A 16,778-nucleotide genomic window follows, 5' to 3' on the forward strand; every position below is an offset into this window, starting at 1 on the left:
ACGAAGCACAGGTCACGCTTTCCACCTGATGGCCTCTCCCTGCGTGGACCTTTCCTGAACACCCTTTTCCCACTCAAAGGAGGTCTCAGGCTCCACCAGACATGCACGGGGAAATAGCTCCTCCTTTGGCAGTGACACACAGGACTGTCTGAAGCATCCTTTTCAGATCTCAGACTTGACATGCCACAGTGCAGGGGTGTTTTAGGCTCTTTGTGCCTTTGTGACAATCATTTCCAAAGGACTCTTCAGAGGGATTCTCAAGTCTGCATTTGCTGCAGAGTACTCTGTTAGGGAAACAGAAGGGGGGAACAAAACTACATCAAACAGTGATTACAGAAACTGTGTCACCTCAAGTGTATGCTGGTGGGTATATTTTCCTCATCATTCTACTTCAATTCCTTTAGAAAAAGCAGAGGATGCTTTTTTACTTGTTTGTTTGCTTTTAAGGTCGACCATCATTGGCAAAACAATCAAATTTCTAATGAGCTACTTCAGCTCCGTGTTCTTCTTTGTTTATTCTCCAATCAGAGTGACATCTCAGTTTATGAAGGTCTTTGCTTCTGATGTATAAGCATCATTCTCTTCAGTCCACATCAAGCAAAACTTAATCAAAAAATCTTGACTTGGCAGCTATCACAATTGTGATTATTAGAAATTAAAGACCATGCTTCATCTTTGCTTGACAAAGCACAATTTCACTCAACAACAGAAAATTCCTTTCCGTTCTAGTACTTTGTGGAAATACAAGCATAAACAAAGCTTTGTGGAGTTAGACTGTGTCACTCTGGATTCCTAAAGCAAGCACAATCCCAAGTGTTCACTGACAAAATATTACCTAAAGCATTACTACTACAAATTTGGTAAAATTGCTTCCAAATAATTGGAAGTTTAAAATAAGGAGACATAAATGAGATATTTTGGTTCTCTGACTGGCTGAAGGCAATTGCCCATGCTGCTTTCTGACTTCCCAAGATTTACAAAAACCATAATCTGTAAAAGACAGCAGCATGTATAGTAGGGAGACTTTAAATGGATGTCATACATATTTGATAAGACAGGAATTTCTAAGCAAATTTAAAATCAGGCGTGTTCTCGCATTCCAGTCACTCTTCCGGAGTGAAACTGGAAGAGCAGAGCCACAACCCTCCTTGATCAGCTTTGTCTTGACTTTTCTGGGAGTCTGCCAGTCAGTGCCATGAGGAACACCAGGGCCAGAAACTCGCTGGCAAGGAGTCATCAAGGGCTCTGGTGTGAGCACTGTGGACAAACATGACTCAGGTAAGGCATATCACTCTCATCCATGAAATGAACTCATCAGGAAGTTGTGTTAAATAACTTCAGGCCTGCATGTCCTGAATTACGTTCCAGTAAATGGGTGCCAGGTTACACTCCTCCAGTTTCTACCACAGGCAGCCAAAACCTGCTGCTTTTTAAGCCCATTAAGCCTAACCCCACAAATCAATGAGGGAAGGGACCACAAGGGGAGGCTGATCTCCTCCTCCTTCCCAGAAGGAGCAGAGGCCCAGGGAGAGGGCAGCATTGCAATGATCTCCACTTGCAACAATCTTCTCTAGGAGCTCTTTCTCGGGGGGTGACACCACCTTGTCCAGTTCACCTTCTAATGTCCAACCAAACACCTTCCCCAGCCTCCTGCAGGGAACAGTCCTCAGCACACCCCCCCAGTCACACCAGGTAATTCCTGCAGCTATTCTACCAGGCAACATCAAATTCACAAGTCTTAGATCACACGCTGTTTTTCGCCTAAAGCCCCTACAGCACTAATGAAATCCAAATTCCTCCCATCACACATTTCTTCCCAGGTTCAGCATGAAGCTGACATGGTGGCAGTGCTGGAGATTACATCTGTTTGTATTTTTTGGTGGGTGTTCTCCATCTCACACTGACAAACCAGGACCCTGAGAACTGGCCTTGGCACTGCTTTGGCCCAGCAGTGTCACACAAAATGATTAAAACTCTAATAGCTATGTAATTAACCTCAAAAGTGTTTGCCTGCACTAGCATGGTGGAACCCATCAGCTGTGCATCTACAGAGGAACAGTCCTTAATGACTCTCCTTACAATGGAAGTATATAGCAAACCAACCACTTCAGTTAATAATAAAATTCAAGACAGCTCTTCTAAAGTAATTATTTCAAAATTGTTAAAAAAAAAAAAATAAACAAATGAGAGAAAAAAGAAGAGAAAAACAACAGAAAAAAAAAAAAGAAAAAGGAAGAGGTGATTATCCAAGAGTTTGCTCTGAATACTGTACACTTTTATTTGTAGAGCAGGAAATGATAAACCAGAGAAAGGCAAAATCTGAGATCTAGGCAAAGAGTGTTTGCAAACTTCTAAGCAAGAGAAACAGAATTACTATGTTATGATGCAACTTTTGTTTAAAGATTAATGAAAAACAGCCAAATGTCTCATTTTGAAAAATCAGGTCAGTACAAATACCCACACATCCTTTTGCTTTGTCAACAACAGCAAGAAAAAACAGCAAGAATAATTAAACCTGGCATACCAGCCAAAAGTCTCAAGCTTAGATAAATCCAGTACCTCAAACCTAAGGCAGCTATTTGAAGAGTTCCAGTTTTCAGTTACTTTTGGTAACTATGACAAATTTGAAGATTTTCACTACAAAACTACTTGGCTCTTTACAATTGTTTGGCTGTGAAAGACAAGCCTGGCTTTGTACGTGAGCACAATCAGGTGCAAAAAGTTTCCTATCAGACTAGTAGGATTTAAAATATTTCTACATGTTAGGGGTTTGAGAAATGAACCAGCTACTGAAAATAGCTTTATATTGATATTTTTCCACCAGTCTTTATGATAAGCAAGTCTGAATTGAACTGGTGAGTGGAAAAAAAGTGCCCCCTGCTCCCTGCAGACAGGAATTACTCAACCCCCAACACACACAGGTCCAAAAAGAATGACAAGCCCAAGCTTTTAAAAAGTGCTAATATTATAAAAATGATTTGGTAAAGCTTTTCATTCTCAGACAGTTGGTTTCTTGACAATGTGTCTCTGCAGCTCCTAAGCACACATATAATAAAAACCTCATCAAGAACAGATCCCTGCAATGGGACAGATATGTAGTTGGAAGCTGTGAAACTTCACACTTCAGAAAAATCAAACTAACAAACTGCTGAGCCCTGTTAATTGTTTCTTAAAAAAAAAAACAACAACCCAAAACATAAGCTGTAAATAGCTAATCAGAGAGATTCTTGACTGATCTGCATAACAGCAGGTTTTACTAATCTGCCATCAATTTCTTACATAAAAGTATGTGGATTACAATTTCGACATGGTATGAAACCTTGAGAAAAAAATACCGAAATCAGAAGCATGCACACACTTTTCTCATTTTTGTCCACAGATGAACTCAGAAACCAAATTTCTATGACAGAAATCCATAGAGAAAGCTAAGGCTAAGCTCACTAAGCTCATGTCTTGAGGCAGCTCATTAAAAAAAAAATTGAAAAATTAAAAAATCTACAGAGTGCTTGCAACAGCCCAACAGAAGGTAGAGCACAGAGCCAGCAATGCCCAACCAACACTCTCCCAGTTCCATGGGCTCTCCCCAGCAACAGGGAGCTCCCAGAAATGCAGTTTTAAAGGAGCTGTGTGCCTTGAATCCTTTCCACGTGAATAACACAGCTCCAGGAAAATGCCAGTTTCAATGCTCTTGTTTTCACAAGAAACCAGCAGGACAGCAACAAAGCCTGGGTTGTCTGGGATTTATTCAGGGTTTTTTTTGGGAAAAGGCAGGAGGGGAAACACACAGAATTCCTTTGGTGTAATATATTTGTTTTATTGCCTCTGCAGTACATTAAGAGTCGAGTTCATGCATGAAGTGTCCTCCAAGTACAAGTTGAGAACAGCCAGGGCTGTGCTCCTGTGTTGGGAGCACTGGAACACATTTCCTCCAGAAGCTCACAACCCCTCTAAGGGCTTGAAATCACCCCTTGACATAGGGGACAAACACATCACTAATGGGTCAGTTCACAGTTTTTTCTAATTCTGGAAGTCAAATTAAATAAATTAGTTTGGCTTTTTTTTCTCTCTTTTTTTTTTTTTTATTTTCAGAATCAACAGAATAGATTTGTTCTCTGAAGTTTAAATGAAACAAATTGGAGGGAGCAGTTCATAGCTTCTGCTGGCTGAAATATCAGCATGGTGACTCAAGACATGCATCCTAATATTGTTTCTTTTTAAGAAAAGTCTTTTGCAACCAATATTTATGCCAAACATCATAAGGAATAATTAGGCCTCCATTCCTCAAATCTTGGAATTTGCCCTCTACTAAAGGCACAAAGAAAACTGCAGCTAAGTGACTTAACTGATAAGCACAGCCAACTTCAGAGATCCTTGGAGTCCCAAGAAAGAGAGAGAGAAAGAGAGAGAGAAAGAGAGAGAGAAAGAGAGAGAGAAAGAGAGAGAGAAAGAGAGAGAGAAAGAGAGAGAGAAAGAGAGAGAGAAAGAGAGAGAGAAAGAGAGAGAGAAAGAGAGAGAGAAAGAGAGAGAGAAAGAGAGAGAGAAAGAGAGAGAGAAAGAGAGAGAGAAAGAGAGAGAGAAAGAGAGAGAGAAAGAGAGAGAGAAAGAGAGAGAGAAAGAGAGAGAGAAAGAGAGAGAGAAAGAGAGAGAGAAAGAGAGAGAGAAAGAGAGAGAGAAAGAGAGAGAGAAAGAGAGAGAGAAAGAGAGAGAGAAAGAGAGAGAGAAAGAGAGAGAGAAAGAGAGAGAGAAAGAGAGAGAAAGAGAGAGAGAAAGAGAGAGAGAAAGAGAGAGAGAAAGAGAGAGAGAAAGAGAGAGAGAAGAGAGAGAGAAAGAGAGAGAGAAAGAGAGAGAGAGAAAGAGAGAGAGAAAGAGAGAGAGAAAGAGAGAGAGAAAGAGAGAGAGAAAGAGAGAGAGAAAGAGAGAGAGAAAGAGAGACAGACAGAGCCTTTGACAATCTAGAGCTCCTAGTCATTGTCTAACACAGAACAAGTGAACAATGAAGAAAGTTGCATTGCAAATTTCTGTTCCATGCCCAGGTTATGGAATGTAGTGCAACAGGGCACTGGGCAGCAGCAGGACTGCTTGCCTTACAAAGGGAACAGCTTGAACCCCATGATCTGTGTGTGTGGGCAATACTGAATGACCTTCATGCATTCCAGCATTCACTAGAATGCAGATTTATTTGTAAGCACAAGTCAGCTGTTTTGCTTTTGGGGACAAACACATATTTGGAAGAGCAAAGGTTTAAACTTTGTATTAAGCAGCAAATGCAGAAGCCAATACATTAGTTTCATAAGCTGAATTTGAAGATTACACTCCAAAATTGGATATTAGAATCTGAGAGAACCCTGACAGAATCATTGTTTGCTGCTCCTTTTTCTGTTTCCTTTGTGAGAGATACGTTCTTAGGTCAGTTCCATTGTAAAACAGGAGCCTCTCTAGCATATACCTAATCTGAAAAGATGTCCCATTTCAACATAAGAGATCCAACACCCACAATGGACAAATAAAGTAATATTGTTCTTACTGAAATGGACATGATACAAGACTATCTGTATTTTAACAAAGAAAACCCATCAAATTTTTATTTTAAACAATCATTGCCTGTCTCTTATTTGCAATTTTCTTAGGCATGAAATAAAGCACGTTTTGGATAACACAGTTGGCATTGAACTGGATTGCAGTACAATAGAGATGGATCCTAGGACAGAATTATTAATATAGCCAGCAGCTGGTTGCACTAAAACCATCCCCAGGACACAATGATCAGTGAATTCTGGGCTTTGTTTAACAGATCAAGGTGATAAACCATAGATTATCTAAAGCTTCTGCATCATAGTGCTTGAACTCCTGGAAAAGAAGTTCTAACTTAGATTTAAACAAAGTCAAGAGACAACATTGGCCACAACTATTTCTTGATGTATAGAGACATGAGGGAATGGGACAGGATGAATGATTTTTCCTGCACATCCAAAAATCAAGACATTTAAGAAGCATGTGGAAGTGTACAGTTCCTGATGTTCCAAAAGAAATGGCAAGGAAAATCTTATTTACAAGCATGTGAGATGAAGCAACAGACTTCTGATTCTCAACTTCCTAAGTGCTGCTGTAAGGAATTTAATTGCTACCTCACAACCTGGTGTGTTCTCAGGTATCTGTACAAAAAACCCAGCTGCTGAATCGAAGAAAGTTGAATACTGAACACATAACAGACTTTAATACAAAACTGCCAGCGGAAGCACACGGGACTCTGAGATAATTCATACACACACAGAGGTCTTTATATAAGGTTAATGGTTTGCTAGTCAAGTGCCAAGGTTCACAAAAGAGGCAATTTTTGTTTCTTTTTTAAAATCAGGTCTGAACTTTGCGCATTTTTCCTAACAACACTTGGCTAAAATCTCAGCAGCAGCCTAGATGGGCAAAGAATATTTTACTCGGAGGTGTTCTCAAAGACCTAATTAATAAAAAAGCACAGCAAAACCTCAAGCCTTCAGTTCTGTATTTCACTTTGCCGATGCTGGGTCGGGCAGCACGACAGCAGGCTGAGCACACTTGGATGACTAACAATGAAACGGGCTGAAAACAGCAGCAATCATGACAGAGACAATAAAGAAGCCCAGCAACCCCACACAGCTCCGAGGAAAGAAAAATCATTAAGAATCGCTTTTAAAAAACGCAGGGAAAACACAGTTATGATGGCCAAACATACTTTCTTAAAGGCCACTTTTCATTAAAAGGATTATGTATGATATTAACAACATATGTATAAATAAAGTATATGGCATAAGCAAATATTAGCGTAAGATCTTGGGCACTGTAAAGAACGAAACTTTAAGGCGAACAGATTACAAAGTGTTGTAACAGAATGACTAATATGTCAAAGGAACGTGCAGAGTGTTAAAAAATAGCGATAATTTTAAAACCTGCGTTGTGAAATGAAAGACGGCAGTATAATGAGCTAAAAGAATAGAATCTTTTGGAGATCTTAATGTACGCCACTGTCTTTACTACAATGCTTCAAACTGAAAATTCCTCTGAAGCTTGTAACTAACGAAGGGAGCAAGGCAGAGAAATGATGGGCTAGCAGGGCAGAAATAGGTCGGGTGCTCCATATGGATGCTTTAGGATGGCTCTCCCCCTCTGCTGAGCACACAGGAAGGACACTTAAGGAACAAGGTACGTGGTGCTTTCCCCAAAAGAGTTCACCTCAGGTCTCCTATCGACATCAATAGCGAGGAACACAGAAAGGCTGCTCAAGGAGTGTTTTCGGCAATGCCCAAAAAGCCGTGTGCAGGCTGGGGGGTGGGAGGTGAGGCAGGAAGGGAGGCAGGAGCACTGCTGGGCTCCTGTGCCTCTCCTGGGCTGCACCGGAGAACAATTTCAGCCGCAGGAAAGGAGTGCACAGGTTATGGGGCAAAGCTAGTTACAAAAACAAGCTTGAGCCCAGGGGTAGGACTTGAAGGGCTCCTAAAAGGTGACAAGCGATGTCTGAGGTAAAGGCTGAATGTTTTAAAGCCAGAGCGAACAGCACAAAGATGGTCCCGGTAAAGGGTCCCCAGAGGCTGCTAGAGCAGCCTCCGTGGGCTGGAGGGTGCCAGGGTACGTGGGAGGGAAAGAGCAGGAAATGTGCAGGAGGATGGTGCAGGGCACAGCCTGGAGGACGGGAGGGGAGGACAGGTGAAGCAGCCGAGGGCAGGCTCGGGGCAGGCTGAGGCACACACAGCACACGGGCAGGGGGCTCGGGGGGGAAGGAAGGGCCGGGGCTCGGGGCAGGACACGGCCACGGGCCGGGCCCAGGGGCCGCTACCGACCTGGGGGTCTTGGCCGCGGCGCTCTCCCGGCGGTCCAGCACCCCGGGCACGCAGTTGGTGAGCTCGGTCCAGTCGGCGTGCAGCCCGCAGCTCCAGCCCGTGGAGAAGCGTGAGAAGAGCCAGGTCTCCCTGCGGTTGGGCCGGTAGCAGGTGCACTTCTTCTGCCCGGGCCGGCAGTCGCAGGGCACCTCCAGCCGCACGTTCTGCACCAGATGGCGGCCGAAGGTGGTGCCGCCGGTCTTCTGGATGTGCAGAAAGACGATCACGTCCTCGCCCTTCATGTCGAACGCGAGCTCCCGCTCCAGCTCCCGCACGGGGAAGTAATACTTCTTCACGTAGTGCGGGTCCGGCGTGGGAAAGAGGTCCAGCTCCTCCGAGTAGGAGCGGCCGCTGGGGGAACCCAGGCTCAGCCCCGGCCCCACGTACTGGTACAAGATAAGCATGAAGCACACGGAGACGGCCACGATCAGCAAGAACTTGCTGGTCCTCTCAACCATGGTCCTTCCCGCACGCTTCATGTGTCACCATCTCCCGGGGCTGCCGGCGCTGGGCAGACTGCGGCGGTGCCGGGGGGTGGGCGGCGGAGCTTCGGTGCCTGTGCCAGCCGCCTCCCCCCCGCAGCTCCCCGGAGCAGAGCCTTCCCCGGGGGCGGCCGGGCCGCTCCCTGGCTCGCCTGGGCTCGCCGCCGTGCCCGCCCGCCCCGCCGCGGGCAGCGCCGGGCGCGGGGCAGGGGCAGCCCACAGCCAGCCGCTCCGGAGGCGGCAAACTTGCGAGAGAGACGGGCGGGAGGGGGGCGGAGAAGGCACCGAAAGGCAAGAACCAGCCTCCTCCCGCCCTCCCTCCCTCCCTCCCTCCCTTCCCCCCTCCCTTCCCCGAGCTTCAGGAAGCCACCCCCATTCCGACGCTGCCTCCACCGTGCCCCAGCCCCCGCGGCACCGGCGCGGATGTGCCCGCCCCCGCCGCCGGCTGCGCCCGGCCCGGGCTGGGCTCGGCTCTGCTCGGCCGGCAGCGAGCGCTTCCTGGCCGCGCCGCCCCGCCCGGCATGCACAGCGCCGCTCCCCGCAGCGCCCCGCTCCGACCGGCCGCGGCCCCGCCCGGGCCCCGCTGCGCTCCGGGACCGCTCCGGGACCGCTCCCGGTACCGCCCCGCTCCGACCGGCCGCGGCCCCGCCCGGGCCCCGCTGCGCTCCGGGACCGCTCCGGGACCGCTCCCGGTACCGCCCCGCTCCGACCGGCCGCGGCCCCGCCCGGGCCGCGTTCCGCTCCCGGTACCGCCCGAGCCCAACTCCACTCCCCGGCACCGCTCCCGATACCGCTACGGTACCGCCCGAGCCCCGCTCCGCTCCCCGGTACCGCTCCCGGTACCGCTCCCGGTACCGCCCGAGCCCCGCTCCGCTCCCCGGTACCGCTCCCGGTACCGCTCCCGGTACCGCCCGAGCCCCGCTCCGCTCCCCGGTACCGCTCCCGGTACCGCTCCCGGTACCGCTCCCGGTACCGCCCGGGCACTGCGCTCCGCTCCCGCTCCCCCGCCGAAATCACCAGCACTGCGGTCCTAGGGGGGCTGCGAGGCGGCTGCGCCTCCCCGAAGCGCTCGGCTCTTAGCGCTTCCTTTATGTGCCGCCTTAAAATTCATCCCGAAAAGCGGAGCTCGGCGCTCCTCGGGGCCCGCATTTCTGCCCCGCTTTGAGGCAGCGCTATGAGCGAGGAGAATGTTTGTCTGGGAATAGGAGCGGGTCTGCCGCGGGTCTGCGGCCGCCGCATGGACCACAGCAAGCCTCTGGCTGCGATGTCGCTACTGGATGGAAGAGGAAAACGCTCCGGTCACACAGAGGGTGATGGTGGCTGTGAGCTGGAAGAAGCCTGGGCACACCATCAGCCGCAGAATGTATTAATAATAATGTTAGTAATAATAATAATAATAATAATAATAATAATAATAATAATAATAATAAGTGAAGCTGAGGCAAAAATCGGCAGGGATGTTATGTATAGCAAACTTTCCCATCGAAATGCTTTGTGCTGCTCAGTCAGGCGGGCTCCATCCAGCAGCGGGGCTGCCGCAAGGCTTGGTTTGGAATCTTAAATCTCCCAAAACGAAGGAAAGCGCCGGGAGCGCCAGGCAGTGCCTGGCTTCCAGCGATCTCCTCTGTAGGGCAGCACTTAGCAGGGGAAGGTGTTGCTGCGAGGATCGCTGCGATCCGGACCCGCAGAGCCCGGAGCCGGAGCCGGGCATCCCCCACCGGAGCGCTGAGGGACAGGCAGGTGGGGGTCACTGCCACCAAGTCTCCAGGGAACCCCTGGAAAACGCCTTTGGGGGCCTCTCGGACTGAAAACGGAGGATGAAACATGGCCTCGTGTCAAAGAGTGAGGCCAAAATGTAGTGGCAGTCATTGAGACCCGAGTTATTGGCTGTGCAGAACAAATTATACGCGCAACTGTTAATTTCTAGCAAAAATAAATATAAGTCTAACCGAAGTGCCCGGTTCTTCTGTCGTTTCTGCTGTTGGAGAAAGTTTACTTAAATTTCTGGTGCTTTTTTTAAATAGAAGTTAGATTTTAGTGCTCCGGCACTGAAACATTCTGTCAGGTTACATTTCTTAAATCCAAGTTTTAGGTTACATTTTAATCCAAATCAGGTTACATTTTAATCCAAAAGCCTTATGTAAATGTAAAGGAATTCATGCCGATGGGTCATTGTTAAACACTGGGTCAAATTTATAACGGCCAAGGAGGAAATGAGATCCTGGATTTTCATTTGAACACCCTGACAGATAAATCTGCTACATTTTGAGATGGCTGCATTACTCACAAGTTATGGAGCCCCAGTGAGTTATGCCGTTCTTCCCAAACAAGTAACAATAAAATGTTTATAGCACCCAAAAGCATCATATGTTGCATTCAAACCATTCATTCTGTTTGATATTTTCCTCTTAAAAGTCTGCTTCTGATTCTCCTCTTCCCATGTAGGTTAGTTACTCCAGAAACAATGATGTCATTCTTATGCACAGAGTTCAGCTACACTGAGAAGCATAGCACAAACCTAATTTACAGCTTTGAAATTTATATTATGATTTGGGAAAGACTGGCATATACATGATGCTTACATACATGGTTGCAGTATACATTGTAGCATAAAAAAACGAGAATTTTTGATTGCAATGTGTTCACCTACAGTTCTAAAGATATAAGTATTTAGAAAAGCCAGAACTGTGGAGAAATCAGTCATTAAATTATTTCCAGTTACATGAGCAATTGTTAATGAATTGTTTAAACTCTCAGGTATAAAATATTCTGCCCTTTTCCTTAGTTATACAGATGGAGATATTTCATTACAGGTTTATATTTGTGGTAAATATAGTCCCTGTTAAGTTTGTGAAAGAACATACTAAAATTCAATCCACGTAAGATAAACAGACCACAAAGGAAAATCCAGAATTATGGCTGAAAATGTGCTGTTTTCTTTCCTTCATCTAAAAGTGGGGGTTTGGGGAACGTGCTGGAAGCACAGGGAAGGCCTATACCCTTCTGATTCACACTTACACTGTTACCTGCCATCCTGCCTTGGAGACACCCCAAAACCAAAGCTCTGGGGTCAATGCTTTTTTTTTTTATAAAGTGATTTGGAATCCTTCCCTGGTAATTCTACACGCTGCTCTGAAATGCTGGTGTTTTAAAGGTTCCTACAGGTGTGACTCACCTGAAATGATCACTTAAGCACATACCTCAATCAGCCTCTACTTACACTCAAAATTCCACTGAAGACAATGATAGAATAGTTTTTCACTGCATGGGAAGTTAAACATTAGGTACCACATCAGTGCTAGTTTAGATCAGTGCTGATTTAGATTAGCACATTTCTTGGACAAGAGAAGATCCAAGCAGAGTTAGAATAACAAGATCAACATTTTCCCTGGCTCCTGCATTGAACACAACAGTGTAAAGAGGTGAGAAATCTGGCAAATGCAAGTTGATCCTGCTACCTCCTGTTACATACTGTCACTGCCTGTTTATTCTCCAAGTTTACCTCCACCATGAATTTAGCCATTATCCATCTCTCCAAGCTGAGCTCAGGCCAGACCTCCCTAGGCTTTCCCACATCTCATCTGGAATTCACCACCCTATGTCTGACTAGCTCTGGAAAAGCAAAGCTCTGTTTCCTGTGAAGCAGCGAGACTGACAATCTGCAATCATCGAGATGCCTAAAATCTAAATATTTACATAAAAAGCATTTTAGGGGGGTTGGAAAGTTGTATTTTTATCTCTAACCTGTTGACTAAAGGAGCTGCATTTCAGATTTTTCCTCTCCACATTCTGCTAGGCAAATGCACACCCCTCACATAGCCCACTGAAAAAGTTCTCTGAACATTTTAGTGTCCATCTAATCCTTTGCATCCTTCCACTCCAGAACTGTGCCGGGCTGAGCAGAACCCTCTTATACAAGCAGACTGAAATATTGTGTTTGCCACCTTTGTAGGAATCCCGTTGATCTTGGAGGATAAGCTGTATTGATTTTCAGTGATTTTCACGTGGCTAAGTTCCTTTGGGTACGTTTGAAAGGTGTTTTTGTGCACTCCCCAACACTAACCTGTGTTTGTGTAGGAATTAACTTTGAATTCTCACTACAAAATAATTCAGACTGAGTTCAGGCTTATACTAGCTAAGTTACTTAAGCTTGGTCTACACTCAGCCCCTTTCCTGGCTTTCCTAGCTAGGTAAGCCAGCACTCATGATATATTCATGGTTAGACCTTGCTAGGTGTCAGGCACAAGGATTAGAGATTTTCTTAGAGATAACAATAAACAGACACAAATTTTGAGCCAGCAGTTGAATATTATTTTATCATTGCTTGCTGATGGCTATAGGATGCCTAAATATTTATGTTACATCTATTAAAATATTCTAATCTAATCCAATAAAATATTAACGTGTGAATTAACACTGAGGGGAGGACAAACTCGGCTATCAGAGCATGGCTTATTATAGGAAACCTCCCATGAGAAAACAACAGTAAGAAACGTGTAAACCACACACCACACCACCTCTGCCACCAAAACCTCAATGAAATACTCATCTCAAAGCTTAATAAATAAATAGTGGCTTTACTAGGCAAGGGAAGTCTAAAGGCTTCTTGACTCAGAAGATACAATAGTTTCCTGTGAACTAATATAACTTAGTTAACCAAAACATTACAAAAAATTCTCTTTAAACACTTGCAAACCCTAAGAAATACCTCAAGAAATAAAAGTTCTACTACTCCAGTTTAAAAAGAAAGGGTGTGTTTACTTTGTTTCTGGAGGATAAACTCCCTATTAACCCAAATAGGTTGAAACAAACCACTTGTTACCCCAATTTAGCTGTCTGGGTTTATAACCCAGGTCCTTTAGGGGGAGTGGGCACATGATTTGCTCTGCTGATGTATGTGCACAATGTCCTGAGTGAATGGTGAAGAGTCACGAATCACAGACTGTAATATCAACATCCAGACTTACAGCAAAGCGTAGAACTCTTGTTTTTCTGATACAAACTGGTTTTGCTGGTCCACTGCTGTTTCAGCATCAGTGGCAGTTTCCAGCCCTGCACATTTGCACAGAGTGGCAGCACTCACACATCATTTTCCTGTGATACTTGTACTCCTAGTTGGAAACCCGTAGCACTTTGTAAACTCCAGTGTAAATGCTTTGTGGCCCCACTACTGATGCTGGAGGTTGGTCACAACCCCACGGAGCTTTCACAGCCAGCGAGGTGATCACTGATCCCTGAGTACAGCATGGTTCCACTTAATCAAGGGAAGCAGGTGTGGAATGATGCCAAAATCTGTTTGACTCAGCAAACCTGGCTCTGATTTCAGGCTCTTGCACTGCTTTTGGGGACACTGGAAAGTTCTGCTGTTTGAAAGGTACCAAAGACAGCCTTTCTTTCTGTTTTGGCAGAAACCAAAACAGTGAAGGCATTAACAGCTGTCCTAAACCAAGGAAAGTGTAACTTCAACAGCTACAGAGATCAAATCTGTGTTTTCAAACTCCCTTCACAGACCATGTATTTATGATATAATCCTTCTCCCTTCTCTCACGTGGATGCCGTGGGTCTATACACCTGTGACTGAGCAGGATGGCAGCTTATGACTGCTAAGACAGAGCCAGTTACTTAATAATTGTATTTTCTCTCTTGCAAAGGGAAGATGGTTGAAACAGACCCACTGCAAAAGCCTTCATGCTCAGATCAGTGCTCTGAGACCTCATGTGAGAGGTAACAGTGACACAAAGCCACAAGTACAGGTTGCTTGTAGTGACTGCAGATGCCAGACTTGAATGTGTGACATTGAAAAGACCTCAACTGATCTCTCAAATGTACAAATGCCTGCCAGTTTAAGCAGGAAGCTGGGACTGCAGCTGAAGCATATATAGTTTCTAAGGTATTAATCCTTGTAAGGAAGGAGTTTGTGGGTCCACAGAGAAGGCACAAGGTGCCAGCTGCTCCCCATTCAAACTCTTTTTTTTCCTACTTGTACTACAACAGCTGCAAGATGATGCTGTCTGGGCTTGATGGAAAGGACAAGACTATTTGGCAGTGGCATATTATTAGCATTATTCTCCATCCGTTCATGGGTATTAAATAAATGCTAAGGGAGCTTGGCTTCTACAAGATTTCACTTCCCCCAAGTCTCTCTCATGCAGCAGCTGTCCACTGGGACATGCCTGTTAGCAGGGAACAAGTGTAGCCCTTTCAGCCTTGCTCTGTAAAAGCCCTCATAACACAAATCCTCGGCTCCTGGCAGGGCCATTGGTGTGATGTGTTCAGAAACACGAGATGCTCTCGCGGTGGAAGGCAGGCAGCAGAGTTTTTGGCTCTCTCCACACACGTAACATGTATCTCTACAGCCAGAAAATGGTGCTGAAATAGTTTCTGTACAACAGCTTAGTAACTTTCTGCAGTGACTTGAAGCTTAAGACTGGCTTGTGCCCAAGCTGGCTGTCAGAGGTTTTTTTGTATCATACATATTAATCTAAATATTACTGGAAATACAATTGTTTTATCTTTATGCTCTTCAGTAAATACTGCAATGCACAAGGAAGATCCTTGCTCTTTGCCATTGGGACTTACATAAACATACAGATGTCCTGTTAGCACTGTGTTTTAATGTTTTATACCATCATTTCCTTGATCTTTATAAAAAAATCCTTTTGTAAAAAAACCCTTTTGTAAAGAACCCCAGTTTGTAAATTGCATTCTAAAGCATATGTGCTCACAGAATTGTGACTTTCTGTATCTCTGTGATTCTCTGGGAAAAGAAAAATAAAAAATAAGAACCTACATTCATCTTTCCTTGCTGTTAAATAGTGAACAGAAAAAGCAGGGATGCTGAAGTTCATGAGAACGGAGTTACACGCAAGAAATTGAAAAATCACTTTCCTATTCAATCCTGAAATTAAGAAGTTATGTAACGAAGTTAATAGGGTGAAAGCTATAAAATAAACTAGCTATATAGCAATTATGTTTAGAGATGTGCAATTGAACTGGAAACATGCACGATTCATTTCTTAGGAGGCTTTTAGACAGAAGTCAAGTACCTGAAAAGTGCAAGGAATTTGAAGTGCACTGTTTAATGTATTTTTTAAAAAAGAAATTGACTGGCAAAACCAAACTGTGAATAATCACAGCCTCTGCCTTTTGTTCACTGCATCAGCTCTTTAAATTGTGTTGTTTCTACAAGCAGTGGAGCAGGGGAGCTGTAGAGTTGACCAGTGAAAGTTTGAATACTTTCTCACCAAATAAAAGCCACTGGTTTAAAAATCCCTTACTGTGAAAAAAAAAAAAAAGTGGAAATACCTCTCCCTTCCCTCTTCACCCTTCATTTTTGCAATATTTGAAGCACTTTAAATTATCTCAGAGGCAAGGCAAGAGGAAGAAATTCACATTCCAGCTGCCTCTGTGTAGTCAGAGCTGCCAGAACCAAGAGATGAAGGATTTTCCTGTACTGCTTCCTACCCACCAGGTCAGGGATCTGGGCACTCACAGACCTGTTGATGATGTGAACAGAAGGGATTTTCCACAGCTGGTTTTATCACAGGGATTGTGATTATCAGCACCTTATCAAAACAGTCCTTATAAGTGATACCATATCAGCACTTGAGAGCACAAGGGAAAGGAATCTCGTGGAGACTGCAAGACTAAAATGTTATCCACAACATTTATAATTAAGGGCAAACTACTGGAAAAGGAGCTCTTGGGGTTGAACATTTTTAGGCCACAGCAACAAGAAAATCTGGAGAAAAGGCTGAAATGCCAGGAGGCAAACCCATTTTTGATGACAATGAAAGCAGAGGGGCCTGTGCAGAGTGTTTAGGTGTAGTGCCAGGCTGCCTGCCCAGACTGAATTTCACGTTCTTTTCTGGGCTGCTCTGTCAGAGGTGGCACTTCAGTCCCTTTTTGACCTTGGCACAGAGGGATAAGACCCAGACAATACTTAGTGGTGACTTAAAATTGCACCAGATGAAGGAGAGACCAGCTCCAGAGGGGATCATCAGCTAAGCCTGATATGAGTGCCCAGGGAAAATAAACGTAGACCCAGCAGTTTCTGCTCTGAGAGCTTATGTATTTTAAGCTTGATCTACTTAAGGCATTATCCATAGTATGTGAATCTCTTAATTCTTTTTCTTGATTTCTACACTGACCATCAGTGATAGCTGGTGGCACAGACTTGCCTGCCTCTTCAATTTTGATATAAAGTCCTAGAAATTGGCTTAATATGTACAGATGAAGTGAACTGGTATTACAGTGAGTTGGGATTAATGACTCATAAGAACAATAAAAGGAAAAAACAAATAAATTTAAGCCTACTAGTCCATACATAGAAGAAACAGAGAAATAGACTTCTAAAAAAACCCCGTTAAAATGTATTATTTCATTTTAGCATAAACACAGAAGTCCCAACTACCCTGTCACCAAGTCTCAAAAGTCAGGTAAGCAT

At 44.9% G+C, this 16,778-nt stretch overlaps 1 protein-coding gene across 1 annotated transcript in view; it reads right to left on the reverse strand.

The window, feature by feature from the left end:
* HS6ST1 (heparan sulfate 6-O-sulfotransferase 1) overlaps positions 1–8,832 on the reverse strand; it is a 186,756-nt gene extending 177,924 nt beyond the window's left edge. Inside the window, exon 1 of the mRNA XM_086843176.1 lies at positions 7,812–8,832. Within this exon, the coding sequence (XP_086699302.1) occupies positions 7,812–8,329 (518 nt within the window). The 5' untranslated portion in view covers positions 8,330–8,832. The remainder of the gene's footprint in view (positions 1–7,811) is intronic.
* Positions 8,833–16,778: the final 7,946 nt, after the last annotated feature.

Source organism: Cyanistes caeruleus, chromosome 10 (genome assembly GCF_971803275.1).
Source record: "Cyanistes caeruleus chromosome 10, bCyaCae1.hap1.1, whole genome shotgun sequence".
NCBI classification, from domain to species: Eukaryota; Metazoa; Chordata; class Aves; order Passeriformes; family Paridae; genus Cyanistes; species Cyanistes caeruleus.